This window comes from Pangasianodon hypophthalmus, chromosome 24 (genome assembly GCF_027358585.1).
Source record: "Pangasianodon hypophthalmus isolate fPanHyp1 chromosome 24, fPanHyp1.pri, whole genome shotgun sequence".
Classification (NCBI taxonomy): Eukaryota; Metazoa; Chordata; class Actinopteri; order Siluriformes; family Pangasiidae; genus Pangasianodon; species Pangasianodon hypophthalmus.
In genome coordinates, this window is record NC_069733.1 from 3,885,050 (window position 1) to 3,908,709 (window position 23,660).

The following is a 23,660-nucleotide window of genomic DNA, read 5'->3' on the forward strand; positions in this document are numbered from 1 at the left end:
CGTTAACTTGTTTCGTGCACAACAATAAATGTAAATATAAATGGATAAAAAGTACAGTGTGTTGTCCTTTAATAAAAAAAAAAATTACAAAATAGTAAGCACTGGCAAATTGCTATGGTGTTCTTTCTTCAGTTTACAAAAAAATTAAACAAAGATAGTACTATGAGAGGTACTTGATATGAATCATTCATAAGAGCATTCAAACAAGAAATGTGTTACTCAAGAAAATCCAGTTATTTTGGAACATTCTGATATCCTATGAGAGCTGTGCACATTTACATACATAGGGATTTGATTGATCAGCTCCAAAGTGTATAATTTTATTACTGCAATTTTTTATACGTTACACTGTCAAGCTTAAATCTCTTCAATTCACTTGATGATTTGAAATAAAGAAATTTATAAAGGAAGACAAATAAGACTAGCCATTCAGTGGCTGAGCTGCGTTAATGGAAGATTTCGATTCGGGATGCACTCTTACACCGTTCAGTCACCATTTTGTTGTTTTCAGCTCTCTGTGAGATTTGCCTTTTATGGAGTTTTTTTCTGGGCATAAATCAGTTTATGGGGAATTAGCATTCATCAATATATGCACGCGAGTACAAAGAAAATCAGCATTACTGAAAGTTTTGTAACATCTGGCGGCAACTTTTAATTTAATTAGGCCTACGCACAACTAAGCCATTCGTATCATCCATTATCATTCCTAGTCCTTTTACTGAACTTTTATATCCAGTTATATTAGTGAACATGTTGGAATCTTTTTCGAAAAAATATCATATGTCAGTAGTATTAGTGTTTGATTGCTGATTAAATAAATAAAAAATATTTCTTGGTGGTGCACTCAGAATCTTGGACCCCAAAGCAGCCTCACTGGAAACAGTGCAAAGTATCTGAACATCTTGAACACATTTGAACACATTTTCCAAAAGCTTACTTAAATTTCTTCTCACTTTCAAGGATTTTGTAATAAATGGCTGTCCTCCCTCAAAGTGAGTGCTTGATTGGGCAATGATATAACTAGTTCTCTCTATTGACACTGTATCACCTGGAAACAGAAGCTAATCTTTAGCTTGTGAAACCGTAGCTTTGAATGATGAGACTGAAAGGCTCCTCAGGACGGATACACCATGAAGCAGTCCTTTTTTCACTACAACTCAAAGACAGTCTTTGTTCTTTCTGGTGGCTTGAGGACATCATCTGACCTCTTGCTCACAGATTGGCCTCTATTCATTGGTCATTGAAGATAATTAGTCCAAATTGAGCACCCGTTAAGGAGTTGCCCTTTTTTCTGACATCTATCTAGTTGAGCCGTTGCTTTCTATTGAATGATCTGAACAGTCCTTGAGGCACTGTACAAGTTGAATATATTTGATGTGTTAATGCTACAGTTAACAGTACAGAATTCTGTTGGTTTGTTCAGATCATAATTTTAGGGTTGATAAATGTCCTCAAGCTAAGCCAGTGGTCAGCTAATGATGGTGGACCAGTCAAATGTCAAAATGTCCATGAGACTCGAAAGCACTATCAGCTGGATCAGTTTAATTGGAACTGAGTTTTGTAGACTTCGAAGGGCTAGGCTTGTTGACCATGAATCTGTGAAACTAAATTCTGTTCTGAAGTATTCTACTTCAAATTGTCCACCTTCTAAATACAGAAAATGTAATTTAATTAAAGCTTTAATCTAGATGAGCTAAAAATATATTTCGTCATTACCTGCACGTTATATTTATATGTATAACTTATATAAGATATTAATGCTTCAAGCTACTCTTACTGTATGACGCTTGTAAGAGCAGTACAGAGCTTTAATCACTGCAGGACTCCAAAGTGTTGGCGCTTGTAAACGTTTACTAATTCTAAAACTAAATCTTTGACCACATATTTTCAGCACGCTGATAGATTTAGATCTCTTATTGGACACATGCTAATGTAGCTAGGCTTGGTGACCCACTTTCTGAAACTTACTGTATGTCTCACATTCTCAACACAGATGAGGTTAATGATAAAGCTGCATTTGTGCTTATAATCAAGGAGCATGATTTGGGTTTCTAGAAGGTTCTGAGTGATTTTTTTTGTTTTTTTGCCATTATTTGGAAATTAAAACAGGTTTCTTCCTAACTATGCTGGTGGGTAATTGGATAGTTAAAGCCTTCTGTCCAGTTCCTGATGTGCTAAAATGCTTGAGCTTGCTTGGCTTTATTTACCCAGATACAGACACATAAAAAAAAAAAAATTGGTTAATTTTGCATTTGGCATTTCAAGAGTCTAACCCGTTTTATTCTCAATCGAACTTAACCATGGAATAAGGCTACCAACCTGATACCAACCTTTGGGATGTGCTGTTATAGGAAAATAATCAAGATTGGGATGGTGTGATGTGGCACAACATATAGGTTTTATAGTTTTTTTTCCCTCAGCAGTTAGTCAATGCTAACAGTTTTTTTTTAAATTTATTAAAGAACAACGCCTCATACTTTTTATATATTTATAGTTACACTTAATGTTGTGAAATGTCAGCAAATCAAGCTAGGTTTTGTTACCTCTTATGTTATAGCAGCTATAAACATTTGAGGTTAATATGACAAAAAAGTCCAGAAAAACACTTCCATCCTAAAGACCTTCCTGTGTCGGAAAACTAAAAGTGTTACCTCCAGCAGCTTGACCTCTGAGTGTTACTGGAGACTCCTTCCATAAATGCTAAACGAACATTTCCTTACAGAAAATTTCATCATGTCAACAGTTATACATGTTAAGTCCGTTTATGTGGTGTGTCCCTTTGTTACACTGAAAAAGAAAAAAAAAAACATTCGGTGGTTCAGCAAATAAGACAAAAACAAATCTGCGATTTTTACACTTAAAAAGCAAATGATTAGAACTGCTTACTTACTTAAAAGTTCTGTACTAAATTAACTCATGTAAATATGCAACTAAAACCCAAAGTGTATATTTTACTTATTTGACTAGGTTAAATTATTTTGCAAGTGCTCCCAAAACTAGAAAAAAACAATGTTTACATGAACCGATTGCATACTAATGTGGGGGAGTGGTTTTTGAATTAGATTTGCATGTATGTTTTCAAAACTTTAAACTGATTTCATTTTGAGCATTATGGATGGGTTGTTTTAGATGTTGGCTGTTTTCTCGTTGTGTTTCAGGTTTATGGTTTGTGTGTGTGTGTGTGTGTGTGTGTGTGTGTGTACGTACATGCGCAAGTCAGTTAATTAGTCATCTTGGGTTTTTATGAAGGCTGATGTAAATGTGTTTAACCCATTGGAGTTCTACTTGTGGTTGGAAACCATTTAAGTTGTTAGTGGAACAAAAAAATTATTAACTTGTTTTATCTATGCAGAAAGAAAGAAAGAAAGAAAACTGCTTAAATTTTTTTAATGAGAATAATCCTTGGTGCCATGTAAACCTTACTTAAAATACACTTAGTTAAATTTACTAAGATTTCATGTGTGGAAGTTGTTCCCATGCTTTTTTTTTTTTTTTTTTGAGTAAATCTCCAGTATCCAATATTATTTTTTTCACTGTACTATAGAAACGGAGAAACGGTAATGTATTAGACAGAGCTGTCTACTTTGTCTTATAGATGGAACTACTGACAGAGAAAATTAATCAATACCTTCTGACCAATCACAATGGAGAAACCAGCAGTGCTGCGGTATTGAAAAGAACATGTAGTCATTTCCACAAATCCTAAGGCCTTAAGGAAGTGCTAGAAAGCCTAGACTTCTTGGTTCCTTTCTGTTACTAATATTTTAGTATCATTAAAGTTGCTCTGTTATACTGGTTTCAGATGAGCTTTCTAGTTTCACACTGGCTGGTAAATCCAGGATCCTATTGTAGAACCCCGTTCACCTACTTACCTCTCTGTTCCTCTCTTTCTCTCCATTTCACTTCCTCTCTCTGGATTGAATAAAGGCATGGGCACTTAATGGACTGTGGAGTATTACGCAGATTACAATAGGATGCTCCTGGCTGATCCTTTTGCTTAGCTTTCAGTCATTGAATTTGGCTAAACTCGAGTAGGACTGCTGTGTGGGTGGAGGATTTGCATTTGTTTTGTTGTTGTTCATCTAGACTTTGGTGGAGGTGAACATTTTGTTGCCATTGTGATTTGCATTAATTACAGAGGTTCCAATATCTGTGGTGTAGCCATAGTATTTATAAATTTGACCTCTTGCTATGGTGATACAGGAGCCACACTTTTATGCTTTTTATAGTTAAAAAAAACTTTGAACTTTGACCTGGGAATTCACAAGCCTCAGTTTTGTGAATGAATAGAAAACAAAGATGGGGCTGTCGTCTCTGGTCAATCACAGCAGACAGTAGGATTTTGTGATATTGATTTTTTACCTGCTCACGATTTACCATTAAAAAAGTTTCGATTAGCACTTTAATAATCCATAACAGATTTAAAAAATAGCACGCAAAAAATAAAACCTAATATCATGGAATAATGCTGCTGTGTGCCATTAGGTTTACACGTACATGACACGTAAGGCAACTCATAGAGAATAAGCCCATAAGCCCTGTGGAAGAACATTTTAGAGCTGATTCTGAAGATTCGTAGTCTTACCGTCTTTTGTGACTTGTCTGTTACAGATTTTGCACATAACTTCATTCAGATTGAGTATATGACCCTTTTCAAAAATAAATTGACAGACTGGAGCATATTCTGCCATTTTCTTTACACAATTATGGTAGCAATCGTTGGCTACATAACGAGGATGTGGCTCATTTTCGAAAAGTTATTTAAAAGTAAATGCAAAACTAACAAGAATAAAACTCAAATTGAGCATTTTTTTAATGGTAAAACATTTTTACCATTTATAAAGAATCTCATAATTTATGTATGTATTTATTTATTTATTTTTATTTAACCATTATTTAACCAGGTAAAGTCTCATTGAGATTAAAAATCTCTTTTTTAATAGAGACTTGGCCAAGAGGGAAGACAACAACAAATAGCAAACAGACAACAACAAATAGATACAAGACTGTTAGCATAGCATCATATCTACAGCGGCATTTATCGATGGAGCCAGCTTCCATATCCTTTAAAATAGATTTAAATTCTCCCAATGAAACCAATTCAACTAGTTGTCAGTCCTTTTGTACAGTGTTCCAAGCTGAAGGGGTGCATATTGTACCTCTATCCTTTTTTTTTGACCAGTTCTGTCCTGACATGGGGTACAGCCAGATGAAGTCTGTTTTTAGAGCGTAGCACATATCGACCATTTGTGTTCAAAAGATGCGAATAAAGATAGGACGGATCCTTACAAGTTTTAGTAGAGATTTGTAAAGATTCAATTATGCAGGCAGAGGCAGGCAAGTACAGTAGATCACCATAGAGTCAGGTTGACAATAAGCTGTGTAAAGTTAAAACAATCACACACAGATTTAAAAACCATCAGAATTTGAGGATAACCAATCCCAGGTAAAATCCCCAATTAAAAGGATCTCATTAAAACTAAGCTTGGATACTTTGCTGACTTTGGGTGGATAAGGTCTCGGTACATGCAGAAGGTGGTCTATAGCAACCAACAACCGTCAAGGAGTTGTTTTTGCTGAGCTCAATATTCAAAGCCAAAAATTTTAATTTAAATTCTTGGGAGGTCACAGCGGAAAGACTTCCTAACTCTTATTTGCAACATCTTTATCTAAAACACATTTGCTAAGCCAGGTCTCAGACACAAGAATAATATCAGGATCACAAGTTGGTGCCCACAAAGTTGGTTTATATAAATTCTTATGAATTTGCTATCATGTTAAAGCATGTTAAATCTACAAGCTACACCATTTTTCATGTAGCAATTTCATCTCAGTTCATCACAGCGCCGCCAACTCTCTGAACAAGTCTCTGTTGATGTTCTGGCAGATAATCATCTGGCTTCCGGCCTGGAGTCATTTCGCTGCTAATTTCGGGACTGTCATTCTGTTCTGCCAAATATAATTAAAGCATGAGTGAAATGCATGCCTAAAGAAAAAGTGCATATTTTCTATCAGTATAGTACATCTGCAAAGCCACCGAAGTGCAGATCATTGAGTTATACAATATTCATGTAATATTACAGCTTACATTTCATTCAATTGGCAAATGCCTTCAGTGAGTCCAGTCCAAGATTAGAGATGAGCGGTGCTGGTTCTTTCAGGCACTAAAATGCTGAAGTGCTGGGTTATCATTGGCCGCTTGCATAAATGCCCATCTGCTCACACCACCGTCCATTATTTCAATGTAGTTTTGTTCGAGCTGGCTATCCATCACCCATAAAAGCTTCCTCTCATTTTGGCTTACCCGTACAAATTTCATTTAGCATGCAGGCCATTTTTGGTTACGCTCTAGCAGCAGACAGCCAGAATGCCACTAGATCATATCTGGAATAGACACTGACACAAAGCAGCTTTACAAAAATGTAGTTTAAGATTCCTAATGAGCAAGCCAGAGGTGACAGTGCCAAGGGAAGCCAGCCTGAGATGACAAAGAAACTTTGAGAGGAACCAGACGCAAAAGGGAACCCATCCTCTTCTGGGTAATATGATTATAAATCATTACAGTATACAGATGTAGAAGAGTAAAGACAAACAATACTAAGTGTGTTATATTGTGAATTAGAGTCCTGAGTACAGCAGCAGCTCTTAGAAGGTACACTTCAATGGTTTCATCATGTAAAGTCGATTAACACACCTCAGAATCAGATAAGAGCCATCCAATCATATTTATTATGGTATGGAAAAAAGGAAAGTAATGCTACTTGTATATATGAGGTTCAAAAAAGGCTAATGCAGTACTAATGCTGTATCGGACAAGAAATAGAGGATATCAGTGACATTTTTGGTTGTGTTTGGATTCGTTGCACACAAAGTTTGTCTTTTAATCACCAAAACTACCAACATTTTGGCTCATGGTGAAACAGTGGGCACAGTGTAGTTTTCCTACAGGTTCTCCAGTGTCCTCCCACCTCCCAAAACCATGATGATAGTTGGACTGATGACTAAATTCCCTTGTGGCTCGATGGGAACAATATGGAGAGCTGGGTTCAATAAATGCCTTGTGGTCTGCTTTTCTGGCTTTCTATGCAAGCATATGTGTTTTAAGAAAGCCAGAGGAGGGAATGTAGCAATGGTGTGATTTGGGAGAACCTGCGGAGATTGAAAACAACGCGCAGCCGCATTCTGGATCAGTTGCAAAGCTCTGATGGCACGCAGGGGAAGACCTGCCAGGAACGAGTTGCGATAGTCAAAGATAGTTAAATCTTGAGATGACAAGAGCAAGCAGTGACTGGATTCTCCTGTAGTGGCTCAGTGCTAAGGGCTTTGAGCCTTAAGCCAGCGCCTGAAGCCTCAACTGCTCCAGGCGTGACATATCATGGCTGACCGTGTGCTCTGACCCCAGCTTTCAAACACTTTGGGGTATTTGAAGAAAATGTTTTCACTGCACTTGTACAGTATATGTGACAATAAAGGCTGTCTTTCTTGAAAGGAGAAACCTACATGGCCAAGTCAGGTTAGCAACATGAGCAGAGAATAGTAAGGGGCTGTCCAGAACCCCACCATTGTCAGGTCATGGTGTGATCATGAAGTTTTTCAGAAGCTCTTGAGATGACGACGCATCTCAAGGGACACACAGCAGCTCAGCTGACATGAAGCACATCCACATCATAAAAATGAGAAATGCCACAAAGAATTTAGGGTGGTCAAGCATTAAAATATCATAACTAATGTGAGCTCCAGCTGACTCCTCTCTCCTATCATTTAAACACTGGATCTTTCTTCTCTTAAATAGTGAGCATGCTTCAAGAGTGTGTTACGTTATAGAAAAATGCAGCAGAGATTTTTTTTTTCTCGGTATGTAGATCGAGAGGGAAACTATTTTAATGTAGTTAGTGTAACAGAAGATGTTCAGGAAAGTAGAGTGGAGTGGAACAGATTTGATCAGGAAAAGTAGGCTATGAGCTAAATTCACTGGCAGCAAAGACACACACACACACACACACACACACACACACACACACACATGGTTAGAAGCTGCTGGGGCAGTAAAATCTAATGTAAACATCACTGTGCTTGGAGTTTATTTGATTTAATCTGATATGATAGCTGCACTGCTGAACAGACCCTGGAAACGGAAGAATGATCTACACACAGAGAGAGATAGAGAGGGAGAGAGAGAAAGAGAGAGAGAGAGTGTGTTTGTAGGAGGTGCGGAAATAGATGTGTTTATAGATGAGCAGAGAAAGAGAAAAGAAGTGGTCGAGCGCATAGTTGGTTTAATTTAATAAAAAATCACGTCATACTTCACTAATAAGTCAGAAATTGTGTGTTCTTATTTTACTGAACAATAACACACAGTGTTGAAATCAACATCAGGAGTACATCATTTAGAAAGGACAAATTGTTAGGAATGTACACGTATTGACCTCTCAGTGGTCAAAATTCGTCATTATATATTACGTTGACTGTTGGCACGAAAACTCATTATGTTACAATATGCTTTTCTGAAATATTGTGAATATGTGATGCCTTTTTTAAATTAAATTTCTACTTTTTTAAAAATAGTTACTAGCTGCTGTGATGTTAAAATTTTGTACATAATGTTTCAAAATGTTAAGAATGTTCTCTTTTTCTGTTTTTTTCCTATTAAAATTAATAATACAGATGACGTTTTTTACTTTTTCAGTGTAAATTTCCTTTATAAATATATTTGTGATGCATATCGTGCATTGTAGAAATGCCTTCGAGAATCATGATATGATAGTTTTCTCTTAACAAAATGCATAGATGTAAGGAGAAATAGCTACCAGTGTAATAAGCACATATTTCTTTATGTCTTCGCTCTCATTAGTCTGTCTATATGACATTCACAAGTGGCATTTATTATTTTTTAAAATTCTGATATATTTTCCCTCATGAGTATCAACAGTGTTGTATTTAAAAAAAAAAAACTCTTGGTAGTAGATTTTTGGAGTCTACTGTAAGACCACTGATGCTGTCTTGCTACAACCAAACAAGACATGTTAACAAATTGCTTACATACAGTATATTATGGACATATGAAAGTCACAAATGGACAATATTCAAATCCTCAAATGACATTAGCTGAATATTCTGCATACCCAGCTTTACTGCAATTACCCTGACATGGTGCACTATGGTAAACTATGGCCTACAATATTTCTCCAGCTATAATGCCATCAAAAAATATGAAAAGAGGAAGAGTGACCTTTGAAGGATGCTTTCCAATATCCTGCTCTCAAGTGTAGCAAACTTTGAGTGTGGAAGTGTAAGGTTTCTGCTACAATAAGATAAGGCGCATGGGTGGGTGGATTAATTGAATCCACGTGCCTTCACAGAAACCATGGGTGGAAAAGGTCCCCTGTGGTAACGCACTGACAGCTGAAGGAAAGCTTGAAATGAATTGAGGCAAATCTAAACCACACACATGTGAAATGTATTAGCTCCGTACGTTACCATGGGAGGTGTTCTCTTTCGCCAAACCCACACGTTTCACATATTTCCCTGATTTCTCACATTCTGAACAAGTTTGTTCCATTCGGATCCTTATTAATATCCATCCTACAAATATTTTATTCGTCGTAGTCTCACGGCTCGGTGGTCAGGCTGGTAAGTTAGCATTGTACACACTGTTTCTGCACTTTTACTCCTGACCTGAAACTGAGAGTGTGATACGTTTTGTCAGGTGTGAAAATGTTTTTGAACGTCGGAGCAGTCCGGGAAACTGATCAGTTCCGTCAAAATATCACGGTTTGGGGTTTTGCTGCAAACGAACTCAAGTGCAGACTATACCACAAGCGAACACAGTCTGATCCCAGGGTTAGTCAGCAAGTCATATGACTTCAAAAACTTCATTATTTCTTTATGGTCTATAAAGAAAACTGAATACTTCAGTACTGTTTAATATAAATATATATATATTTTTTGCTTATTTTCTCAATTCACCCCAATTCCCACCCACCAGCCAGCTCTTCCCAATCATATGGCAGGTACAGCTAGACATGTGAAGATAACCACACCAATGACATGCTTGGAATGCGCTATCCGCCTTATCGGCATACATGATCTCACAGATGCCAAGATAACCATGATTGGTTAGTGTCGCTGTTATTGACAGAACACCCAGGGAGCACAGCTAGTTTTGCTGTCCTGGCTCCAGGCCTAGGGTGGCTGTGGTGTTATCGAGATTCAACCTCATGATATCCGGGCAATTGGGTGAATGCTTTTCTGTTATGCCCCACTCATGACAGTTAGCTGAACATCTTGTAGCAAGTGACCGAGTTTTTCTTCCATTCTCACAACACGAGCACCAATGCCGAGCTCAAATTTCGTAGTACTCAAACATAGCGTTCATTATCCTGGTTTATACCAATGGCACTGTTCAATTCTTGATGCTGGCTTTTTGGTTGCTGACAACAGTTATTATTCATTATTATATCACAGGTTATTATTAATATGTTATCGTTTCTATAGTAACAACTCATTCACAGCGACTTGAATGGCGGACGCGCCACATAATCTAAACCTGTTACAGACTAAACAGACTAAATTTATGTAGCATATAATCATTGGTATTATGATGTGTTTTTTTGTAAGGAGATGTTTATTGAACATTTTTGAAAGGAGTCAGCTCTTTGTAACAGTCAGACGGAAAACTGTTCTTTGAAGTTTTTCACCAAGTTTTCAAGAAAGTCTTGAGGATTTGCGTTTTCGGTAGCCTGTTTATAGCTGCTATAACGTACCTTGTTTCACGGACAGTCCACATCATAAAATGTAACTATAAATGGATAAAAAGTGCAACATTCTTTTGTAATCATTTGCCAATTTGCCAATGATTACAAATAACAAATGAATATAGTACTTTTTTATTCATTTATAAGAGTTATATGAGAAACACTTATAAGTCCATTTATAGGTGTTATAAGATGTTTAAATGAAAACATCATTGATTATTTTCCTGTAACAGCATGCTCCCAAGTGTTTTTATCATTAATTTAATTAATTACCCTTTATTTCTAACTAGACAATGTAAAGTCATGACCACAGCGAGACCACCTGACCTTCTGGTATTCTTTATTTAGATGTAGTTCAGGTGGTCTCGCTGTGGTCATGGCTTCACACATTGCCATTTGTACCAGTTTCCCCACAATGCATGGCTGCATACCCAGTGGTAATGAATATGTGTGTGTGTGTGTGTGTGTGTGTGTATATATATATATATATATATATATATAGAAGATGGTTAAGATCAGTAGCTTACCATGAAATCCCATGCTACTGCAGATATATAATGGTGGTCAGTATTGTATATGGTGTGCTGAGAATGAACATTGCATTGTTTCAAAAAAATATGAATATGAATAATACACTTGGAGGATTGCAGTGAAGCACTTTTTACGATTTACCTACCTGAAGTATGCAGCATTTAGGCAGACACCCAGTTATACAATAATTTCCTAATATTCAGCACAAATGAAATTGTTATTTTTGGATTATACTATAACTTACTTTGGCCAAAGTTTGAAGGCAACAGGAGGTGTTCACTTTTCTGCAACAATACTTCATGCCAGATGAGTTCTAGTTTTTGGGAAAACTAGACACTACTCTGAACAGAAGCGTAGCTAAGTGCCTGGTTTAAAGCTAACTTTTTTCTTCAACTAGCAAACGTATATAGTCATATTTGTGTCTGTAGATGTTTGTTTTGTTAAATTCTTTTTGTATTGTTGATGTAATCTGACAGGCAGTATGTAACTGAAAAGCTAGTGGACGAACATGAATAAACCAACGTCATCTCGACAGTGTGTTAGCAGTCAGGAATGCATCACAAATGCATTTCCTGCTAATGTTCCTTTTTGGGGTGACATTACATTCCCTTAACTCACATTAGTAAATTATTCACAAAAACATAAACGTCAGAATTTAAAAAAAAAATCCGATGTGATGATAAGACAGTTACAAAATTAATTTAAACCTGTATTAAATAATGTTTACTAAAAATTAATTTACATACATTAGCATGATGAACTCAGGTCTGCAGGAGTAAATATTGAAATGATTTAATATTGTTGGTTATGGACTTATGTATTTTTATTCATGGATGTAACAAACACTGATTAATGAAGATGTTCATTACGCCGCAGCATTTACTACTTTTAACCGCTTGCTACGGCGGTAGAAATGGGCTTTTCTGTATTTTCAGCTAAAGCAGCAGTCAGAACAAACATGAATAAAATTTACCTGGCAGGAAAAAAAAGCCAGTTCACTGAAGAGGAAAAGATACTTGAAGTGAAAGACGTGCAGTTACTTTTGCTTTGCGCCGACTTTATCCACACTGGGGAAAAAAGTTCATTGAATTTACTTAATTCAAATGTGTACGTTGTGTAAATGTGGGCAGCCATGTTGTTTGATTTGTTTATTTTCCTTCCTGTCAGTAATAAAAGTAAAATAAAGATCTTTTTTTCAGGTTGAAATCTTCATACTTATTACATTATATACTCATATGCTTTATTATTTGCAACATCTGACATTGCCTGGACTGTAGACTGGAATGTTAATTTCACAAGAATTGTATAAAGTAAGCTTCTATACTTGGTATTTCTGCCGAGTGCAGCCTGTCCACTGATATTCGCTCAGGTTTTTGTAGTAGAATTCTGTTTCCTCTGACTGCCTGCTAGGATTTCATTGTTAGCAACATTCACACCTCTGCAAGGGTGATTTAAATGGAAAATAGGAGTGTTATTCATTGAAGCATGTTCCCTGAGCAGACAAATCGATGCTGGAATTCACGATGTAACATGTAGTAATTATATTAAATTCAATACTGTGATAATATCATAAAATAGAATAGTCAATTAGGGTAAGTCAATTATGTACAAAAAATTATATAAGCACATGCCTGCATTCAAAGTAATCATAATTTTATATTTTTTTGTCTTGTGTGCACATCATCTGGGTGTTATCTTTACCAGTGCTAGCAGTGTTTATTTAGAAAAACGTGTCCTGATGCTTGTGCTCACCGGGGTGTTCATGATTACTGTACCACCTGTAATGAGACTAACTACCACAGATGCATCATCGAGGCTTGAGACGGAAAAATACACAGTGTTTTTAGTCCTCCTAATCCTGCTAGGAAAGAACCCAGCTGTGCTGAATATATAATAGGGCACACATTGTGTTTTTTTTTTTTTTCTTTTTTTTTTTTCAGTTTATTTTCCTCAACTCTGAATCTAAATCTGCCTGTGTGTGTTGTGCGCAGTGATGCTTGTATTTGTACCTGAAGGAAAAAGTTCAAATGACGAATAAGAGCATTCGCCACCCAGAACAGCCTGTTTACACAATTCCAAAAAATTAAAAAAAGCTTTTTATTTTATTTGTATTTTCTTGGCACACACTAAAACAGGAAATATAGTTTTTTCAAAGAAAAATAGTTTCTACTTGTTTCACCAAACAAAGTCTAGAACTTAAATAGTCATGAATCCAAACATGAGGGAAAATTAATTCATTAATTAATGTGTGTTTTAGTATTAATGGTATTAATGTTTCTGTTTGTAAAACTGTTTTACTTTGTCTTTAAGTTGGCATTAACACACACACACACACACACACACACACAACACACACACAACACACACACAATTTTCCAAAGGTTTGCGTGTCCATAGAAGATTGTGAAAATGCAGACTAGCATGTGTTATCTATTTTGTGCATTTACTTTAAATAATATGCAAATTTGGGATCTTTCTACATAAAGGGTGCCGATGCAAATAGATTCATTTAGCACCAGGACTGTGATTTACTGCAGCCTGAAAGATTTCTGAAATATTTCCTGCAAATGAATACAAGATAAACACAACTGGCAAGTATTACATTTGCATATAAGCCTGTTTCTGTCATTCGTGGACCATTTTATAGAAGCTTCAAAAATTTTTGATCTCAGCATCTCAAAATAATGAGAAATTTCTCAAAATTATGACATCGAAAAGTTGGCTTCATTCACCTCTGATGCCTCTGATGAAAAAGATTTTCTTTACATACATTAATTTAACTTGGAACAGAACACACACTCATGTCTACACTCTTATTTTATCTTCATGTCTTATTTTAAACAATTTTTCAGTGCACCTCACGTTATACTTGGCACATAATTGTGCAATTGTGTGGCAAGTTTTAGTTTTTCTTGAGACAAAATTTGACACACAAAAAATTATTGCTACACAATTCTTTCTTTGTAAATCACCTGCACTCATTTATACACACAAATATACACAAATTAGCACCTTTTTGTTTGGGATGTCAGTAAATCATGGCCTCAGACGCTTAAAAAGAGAGAGAGAACAGACGGGGGAGGTGGGGGGGACGGGTATAGAGAGAGAGAGAGAGAGAGAGAGAGAATAGAGAGGTTTTGGTTATGGAAAATTCTTCTGTCCTTGTAGCAGTGGAGTCCGATTAAGTAGTTTAAACACACTCTCTATGAGCCACTCTGTGTGTGTGTGTGTGTGTGTGTGTGTTTACAACCTCCACACACACTGCAGCCTTTGCGAGAAGGAGAGAACGAAGGATAAAACATCGTCTCCATCTCCTCTCCAAATGATCCATCCATATTGAAAAAAAAAAATACAGACAACAAAAGAAACATAAGATAGAGAAGTCTAAGTGAGTGAAATATAACTGCATCAACTCAAGTGTGTTCATTGTTCAAAGACTTGAAAAAAAAAAGCTGGTTGTTTAAGGGCCTTTAGTGCAGTTTGCTATATAGTACATTTCACAAATAACTACTGAGTCCACTAAACAAAAGGTTTTAATGAGAGGACATTTTTTTTAGTTTAAACAATTCTCTGGTCTCTGAGTAAACATACTACAGTGAACATACTTTAGGCTAATCCAAAATGGATGGATCGTGTTTAACCGAAAGCTGAGGAAATGAACCATCTACAGAGATCTCTTTACACAGTATATGATGCTGATGAGATCTTTTAATTAACAAAAGAGTACTGTGTGATTAAGTGAAACAGAGTGAGTCCACCTCCCTTAGGGTTAAGCCACTTTCTTTTTCTATTCTCACTCACTCTCTCTCTCTTTTTTTCCAGACCAAGATGGCTTATCTTGTCTGAAAACCAGCCAGAAAACACTGGACAAGACCAATTTCAATTACGATTTTTGACCCATGTGGTGGTGATTTAAAAAAATAAAGAGAACCGAGTGCACTAGGGTTCCAAATCTGATCGTCCAAAAGCTTTTTTTTTGTTATATCATCAAAGATATATTAAAGATTTTGTCAAATGATAAGAAACGACTCATTTTTCAATAGTATAAATGAAAAAAGTTTAGGAGTAATAATGCATAACACACAGAGGCACTGTATATAATTGAGCCAATATTAAGATTAGTTGTTATTAAGTTGTATCCATAAATACACAAGGAAATCCTCATATTCAGTTGAGGGTTGAGTTACGCACTTGCTTAAGCTGATTTTCTGCGCTCCCCATTGAGAGTATGCAATTCACCTGCGTGGAGTTCACACCTCCGAAGTTGCCTGATTTCTCTTGAGTTGAAGCAAGATGGTGTTTTTTTTCAATAGCATGTCAAGCCACCACGTTTAAACACAGGCTCTTGCTTTTACGCAAAAAAAAATAAAAATTGGGATAGAAAATGTGGACTGATATAGCAAACAAGAAGTATACATTTTTCTGTGTTGTAAAACACAGACTTAGTATTACTCAAGCTAATATCATGCAAAAAAAAAAAATTATGAGTCTGAGGTCAGAATCTTGTGTAACTGAGACACGCCTCTGAACATTCCTGCACTTGCAGCTGTCTGAATAGTTACACTTCTGTCTTGAGGTCCAAATACAGTACACAATTTTAGCATTAAATCCTCACTACACTCTCAGAAATTAAGGTAGCAAACTGTACTTTTCCTTGTCACTGGGGTGAGACCTTCAAGAGAACATGTTTTGTACCTTCAGTATGTATATTTAACCTGGAAACCTTTCCAAACAATTTAAGGGACAGGACGAAGAAAAGTATACTTTGGCACCTTTAGTTCTAAGAGTGTATACACACGTAACTCGTGAAGGTGTCTCTATGAAATAATAATCAACACCTGAATAAAACAATACAATAATTCTGAAAAAAAAAAAAAGGTGAAGTTAATGAACAGGGTTATCAGAAGAAGTTTGCTTTCATATAAAGATTTCTCAAAATCTTTGAAGAGGATATCTGTAATAAAATACATTGCTACTGCAAAAAAAAAATGTAACTGACTAACTGGATTGTGACCATTTTCAAATTTCCAATGATATCACTTAATGAAACAAAAATAAGAAGAACAGATTTCTCTTACCATTGCATATTTTGAGTTACAGCTCCAGTTGATCATGTAGAACGTCTGCTCTCAGTACCACATTTGCATGAACAGTGCAGCCTTGGAGTATTCAGAGATTTCACCAGAAAAGCATTACATACAGCTTGTTAATGTAGTCATCTGGGACACAACAGTCATCTGGATTGTTCTAGATTTGTGTCTGAAAAATGTGGTCATTTGCTTAAAGTTTCACATTGCCTTAAAAGTCTGAAAGAAGACTTGAAAGAAATCTGGGCTTTTCTTTCACCCTTTAGATTACAAGAGAAAATCAGATATCTCTCTGTGAAAAGGAATCCGAATTAACTGCCTTTGGCAAAGTGACTGAACAAATGCACTCCAGAGCACTTGACTGTGCTTACTTACTCTCTTTTTTCTTCTTCTGTCTGTTTTTTTTTTCTCTTTTTAGTCTGACTCTGCTTGATTGACAGCTGGCTCGGTGGGAAAGAGACCTCGAGAGAAAGATAGCGTCAGGGAAAGTGCTATCGCCTTTCGTCTCGTCTTTCACAACATGGCGTCCACACACACCCACACAATGACAGAGAAAAAGTACTGGAGTTGACTTTTTGTTCTGTAGCACATCGCCAGTTTAAAGCCTTCAATGTCCTCTCGGAGCAGCATCAGTTCTTGGAGCTGTGGAAGAAACCTTTCAAGAGGCTATTTTTAGAGAAAGAACGGCTCGTAGAACTTTTTCATGTCTGTTCGTCAGCCCAGAGGCCATGGCACGGCCCTTGCTGAAGATCCAGCGCTATTTCCGCCGCAAGCCTGTGCGCTTCTTCTCCTTCATCCTCCTCTACCTCACAGCCGGCAGTCTCGTCTTCCTCCACTCTGGCTTCTCGGGAGATTCGGGCTCTGGGGGTGGACATGGCCCACTAGCATCAGTTGAGGGGGCCATGGCTACAACCGCTGAGGGCTTGGGCATCGTGAGGAGGGCATTTAAGGACACGCGAACAACTCGAAGGTTCGGGCTCACCTGGACGAAAGCAAGAAACAGCAAAGAACCTGAGGAAGGCAGAGGTAGAGTCAGTCCATCTTATGAGTAGTACACCAATACATCAATACATTTTATTACCAATACATCAATACATCCATATCACTTGTTCTGTTTATGACTTTACAATGATTATACCATTGACCCAATGGTGTTCTATTGATCTATAATCTATTTAGATTTAATATCAATACAATTGTAACATCAGTTTTAAAATACACAGTATGTCTTAATATTTTTTGGGAATGAGCACCCAAAGTCCTTTCCCATAATTGGGGATCCATTTGATGTCAGGTGTGTGTGTACAGCTGTAAATATAAATCAGAGATTCAGGGGTAAAAAACTAAAATTGCATTTTTTGCTTCCTGTTTCAAAATACCATTTTAATGCTTTTAACTTCACTTTGTTACAGTTACATCAATATAACCTGAAATAATCTCTGAATTTAAGAAAAAAAAAAAAAAAACAATTCAGGAAAATTGAGCCAAGTCATCAAGTTTAAGGCTGAGAAACTCGTACTTGGAATTATTTCATTCTTTTTGCCCTGTACAGAACATTCTGTGATTTTTAAGATATTGGACCATATTTGACCCTCAATAAGTTCAATAATACTTTTGAACTTACACTTCTGTGTTTACACTTCTGTAATTTGAAGGTGTAAAATAGTTTGGTCTAACACTGACAACAGTGACTCAGAACCTTATCATTTAAATATCTCAGCGTATTGTACGAGTCAGCTTTGACATTTAAAGAATGAAATAAATAAGGTCAGAGCCCTGTCATACATTGCTAACCTATGACTTGCCTTTGTGTAAAACCCCAACCAAAAGATAAAATCTGTGAGTGTGTATGTAGGAAAAGCAAGAAAGAACAAAGATTTTACATTTTACAGATAACACTGTTTTTTTTGTATGATTGAGGTGCAATTTCTAGATTGTTTTAAACAAATATAAGATTATTAAGCCTATTTCTATATATTTAACTCATTTAAGCTGGAATTCAAGCTGATATCATGTTTCTCAGTGCACTACTGGCAACATCTGCGTATACATGCAATATATATATATATATATATATAATGCAAAAAGGCACACATTTGAATATTTTACAGTGCCATATACTGACATATTGTTCTTTAACACATTAGAAAAAATGTGTAAACATTCGGCAGATTGCTTTGTTATAAGTCATTCTAATTATTATAAAATAATCAACTTCGGGATGGTAACAATAACGATTTGCATCAGGATGCGTCGCACGACCCTTTTGTTCGTTATTTTCCTATAACAGCACACCATATCATGTTTTATTTCTTACAGATATAAACTCTAAAATGAAGTGTGATTAACTAGTGTAATTTGAGGTTGGAATAGTTTTAAGAAAAAGGTTAATGAGCTCAGTAACTGTGTGAACAGCAAGGTCGCATATCTTTCGTCAATTGCTTTTACGCAGTAATGACCCAGCACAGACTTGGTAATTGCTGCTCACTCCTCTCTCTCATTCTCAGTGTCTGGGGAGAAAACTGAACATGGCTCTCTTTCACTGTGTTTAATGGAAGGAGCAGTGTTTGTGCCAGCCTCTCTGTAACAAGCTTAATTGCCAGAACGAGGTTGGCAGTGGCATAGCCTCATGCTGGACACTATATAGATAGGCAAAGATAACAAAGAGAAGATTCATGGCTTTATAGGTTTGGAATGTTGTCATGTCGCTAACTAGGTGTAGAATGGAGTGAAAGTTTTCTGGCATGACAGCTGATCGTCCCATGTTTTCCTATATTACAATGTAAGGACTCAAGAAAAGTTTTTTAATGTATAATTTCTATGTACTATAAATAAGGATCTTTATTTAAGAAAATGTGTTTATTTTTTCTATGTAGATATACTATACACTATATGGCCAAAAGTATGTGGACACACCACCTTAGCTAAGTTGTTTCAACCACGCGCATTGCTAACAGGTGCATAAAATGTAGGACATAGCCATGCAATCTGCATAGACAAACACTGGCAGTAGAATGGGTCGTACTGAAGTACCTTTCAACTTGGCAATTTTCTAGAATGCTACCTTTGCTACAAGTCAGTTTGTGAAATTTCTGGCCTGCGACATCTGCCTTGGTCAACTGTAAATGAAATTATTGTGAAATGGAAGTGTCTAAGAGCAGCAACACCTCAGCCATGAAGCAGTAGACCACACAAACTCACAGAGTAGTGCCACCGAGCACACAAAAAAATCGCCTATTCTCTGTTGCATCACTCACTACAGAGTTCCAAACTACCTCTGGAAGCAACATCAGCACAAGAGCTATGCTTCCTGAAATTTGTTTCCATGGCCAAGCCTAACATCACTGCGCACAAGCCTAAGATCACTATGTGCAATGCCAAGCGTGGAGTTGTGTAAAGCGTAAATTTGTGTAAAGCACCGCCACTGGACTCTGGAGCAGTGGAAATGTGTTCTCTGGAGTGATGAATCATGCTTCACAATCTGGCAGTCCGATGGATGAAACCCTCCTGGGTTTGGAGGGTGCCTGGAGAATGCTACCTACCGGAATGCATAGTGCCACCAATAAAGTTTAGCAGAGGAGGGATAATGTTCTGGGGCTGTTTTCCAGGGTTTAGGCCCCATAGTTCCAGTGAAGGTAATGTTAATGCTACAGCAATATGGCCAAAAGTATGTGGACACTGGATCTTCACACCCATATGTGGTTGTTGATCATCTCAGATGATCCAGATTTAGTCCCTTTGCTGTTATAATAAGGTTATTATAACCTCCACTCTTCTGGGAAGGCTTTCCACCAGACTTTGGAGTGTGGTTGTTTGTGTTTGTGTTAGAACTAGAGCATTAGTGAGGTCAGGTAGTGATGTTGAGGTCTGGGGTGCGGTCAACGTTCCAGTTCATCCCAAAGGTGTTCAGTGGGGTTTAGGTCAGGGCTCTGTGCAGGACACACTCCAGCCTTGGTAATCCATGTCTTCATGGAGCTTACATTGTGCACAGGGGTACTGTCATGTTGGAAAAGGTTTGGGCCTCTTGGTTCCAGTGAAGGGAAATTGTAATGCTACAGCATACAAAGACATTCTATGCAATTGTGTGCTTCCAACTTTGTGGCACCAAACTGGGGAAGAACCACATATGGGTGTGATGTACAGGCGTCCACATACTTTTGGCCATATAGTGTACAGTATATTGTCATACCTGTGATGGATTCCACCTTCGTGTCAGGGTTTGTTTCCCGATTGTGTCCATCTGTTTCATGGACATTGTTTTTTTTTTTTTTTACTTGTGCCTGTTTCAGCGTTATTTCTTTTCAGATTGCAAGGATTTGAGCTCTTTAAAATGGTCATTTCAAAGTGTTCCTGAGTCTCTCTCTTTTTTTTTTTTTTTTTTTTACTGGAACTATATACATTGAAGCACCAAATGAATAACATTAACAATTTGACTACACCTTGATGTCCCAAAGTGTAATCTTAGCTAATCTTGGCTATTATTAAACTGTAGTGTTGCCATTGATTTATTCTGCTGGTGTTTTCATTGAGTTAATTAATGAAATTAGAGATCAGAAGTCTCTCTACACTTTTATTAAGTTATCTTGGAGCTTATGATTGGATTACATAGTGCATGTAGTGTAGACAGATAGCACAGCTGGGTCTATTTGTAGAGTTAAGAAAAAAAAACTCATCTGGCTCTGTCCCAGAGTCTTCTTAATAGAATTTATTCTAATATGATTGTGATAGTTGTAGCTAATGTAGTCTCATAGGCCAAGTGATTAAATTAGCGTGTTATGAAATAAAATGACAATTGACCTACGTTATCTTCAGGATGAAACTAGAGGTCATACCTGTTTAGTGTCCCTGTGTCCTCTGCCAGACCTAGCTGTGTTGTTTTTTTTTGTAGCTCTTGTGCAAACAGCTGATTAGCTAATTATACTGATTAGGTAATGTCTCTTCATCTTCCTATCAAGTATTGCTGTTTTTAGTGGGAGCACTGAAGACCTCCATTTTGAGCTGTTTTGAGCTACTATTGTGAAAACTTGTAATTTCTCTTTTCCTGGAAACTGTGTGGTACAGTAACCATGTCCTCTTTCCTGAAAGACCTGGAGACTATTTTTAAAATGGCCACAAAAAAGGCTCTTTTCTTATTTGGCAGGTGTGCATTAATTCCTAATATTAGGTATTTTTAAATATATTTACATTTACAGCATTTGGCAGACGCCCTTATCCAGAGCGACTTAGAATTATCTCATTTATATAACTGAGCAGTTGAGGGTTAAGGGCCTTGCTCAAGGGCCCAGCAGTGGCAGCTTGGTAGTAGTGGGATTTGAACTCCTAACCTTCCAATCAGAAGCCCAACATCTTAACCACTGAGCTACCACTTCCCAAATAAATACATATTATACCTCAACTCAATAATTAAAGCCTATGCCTATTATGTGTTTTACATTAGTACTGCAACTGAACCAAGATCCTCATTTAAGTTGTGCAGCAAGAAATGAATTATAGGCTACAGTGCATGGAGATTACCATGGCAACCATAGTGTGTGTGTGTGTGTGTGTGTGTGTGTGTGGTGTGGTGTGTTGATATTAACAAGATTAACAGAATGATGCACTTGGTGGAGGAGACTGTTTTTTGTTGTGTGTCCTCTCCTGCTCGTCTCCTGTTATATAAGGAATAAAAAAAAAACTTGGGAGTGTGCAGTTACAGTAAAATAATTTATGACAGGGTGTGGTGTGATGCAGTGGAATTACTGTTACCATCCCAGTGATGATTACTGTATTTTCCAGTGTTTGATTCCTCTTATACCACAGCAATTTGCCAGCACTAACATATTTTATTTATAAAGAACATCATATTTTTATCTGTTTAGAGTTAAATGTAATGAAAAACACGTTCCTGTTGTCACTTACATTTTAACAGTTATAGTCATTCTTACAGCATATATATATATATATATATATATATATATATATATATATATATATATATATATATATATATATATATACTGCTCTGTACAGCGAGGGTCAGATCCAGTTCCCAATTTAGCTAGCGCTTTTAATATTCTCTACTTAATTCGATTTTGGCTTTGTCAAGGCAGCACTTTTTTTTTTTGTTGCTGTTTTACTTTCCTTCTTGTTCTGTTAGAGGATCTTTATGCACTCCTTGGAGCGCTGCCATCAAAATTCATTTTCTAATTAAGCCAGACTGGCTCCTAAATCCATGAGTGCAACAGTTGCAGAACCTCAGATAGAAGCCAAAAAAAAAAAAAAAAAAACAGGGAGTTGTGCCCATCTCTTCTCATTAAGATGATCCTCAATAAGGTTTAAGCATTAAGAACAGATGGCTCTGGATGGTAAACCTTTAGTCTTGTGCCACTGGCTCTCCCCAGCCATATGTGAGATGTCATCTACAATTAACCTTTGATAAAAAACTAGATAGCTGTACCATCAGCTTTAAGATTAGAGTTGATTCATTGCTTACAGCTAGTACTTTCCAAGCTCTGCTTAAAAAAATATAAAATCAAAACTGTAGTCTGGGCTCAGGTTTCCTTATTCTTCTGTTTATCGAAATGGTGTAACATTGAACAAATCACGATTAAAAACTGCCTCATGTTCTCACAGAAATCTCAAATTTATCAGCAAGCACAAGAAAGCCCATACAGCCTCATATTCAGAGTAGATAAAAATGTTGGATGTTGGATCTTAATGCTCCTTATGCATTATGCATGAGTTTGAATAATACACATGCTTAAATTACAGACTGTGAGCTCATTAATCCTCATCATGCCCTTCTCCCTACAGAGTCTTCCTATGGCTACATTTTTAAAAATATATCTAATATAATTGGCTCAGAGTTCACTTCCTCCACTCTGCCTCCTTGTGGTCCTTGTCACAACTTCGATAATTCACTTCATTAATGCACATCTGTGAACGGCTGTTTTATGGCTCATTTCCTACTGAGTAAACTTGCAGGACATGGCAGGAACTGATCATAGACCAGTATTTTTTTTTTTTTTCATGAAATGCATGATAAAATTCTTGCATATTCTTGGAACTTCCGGCTAAAATTCAGAATGTGAGATTCATTTTAATGTTATGCAGTGTGGGCATAATGTGGGAATTTCCATTCAGATATAATTCTTTGCTATTCTTTTTCACATTCATACGGTAAGCTCCAAAATTCTGACTTTCCGAAGAAAACCAGAAATGATACCATTACACAAGTTCCTATGTTATAGTTAAGGTATATACAGTCGTTCCCTCACCAGCCTCTCTCTTTCTCTCTCTTGAGGTTAAT

The 23,660-nt window shown here is 36.8% G+C and overlaps 1 protein-coding gene across 1 annotated transcript in view; it reads left to right on the forward strand.

Moving 5' to 3' along the window:
* The window catches only part of wscd2 (WSC domain containing 2), a 74,225-nt gene that overhangs the window by 19,935 nt on the left and 30,630 nt on the right, over positions 1-23,660 (forward strand). Inside the window, exon 2 of the mRNA XM_026939907.3 lies at positions 16,791-17,398. Within this exon, the coding sequence (XP_026795708.1) occupies positions 17,101-17,398 (298 nt within the window). The 5' untranslated portion in view covers positions 16,791-17,100. The remainder of the gene's footprint in view (positions 1-16,790; positions 17,399-23,660) is intronic.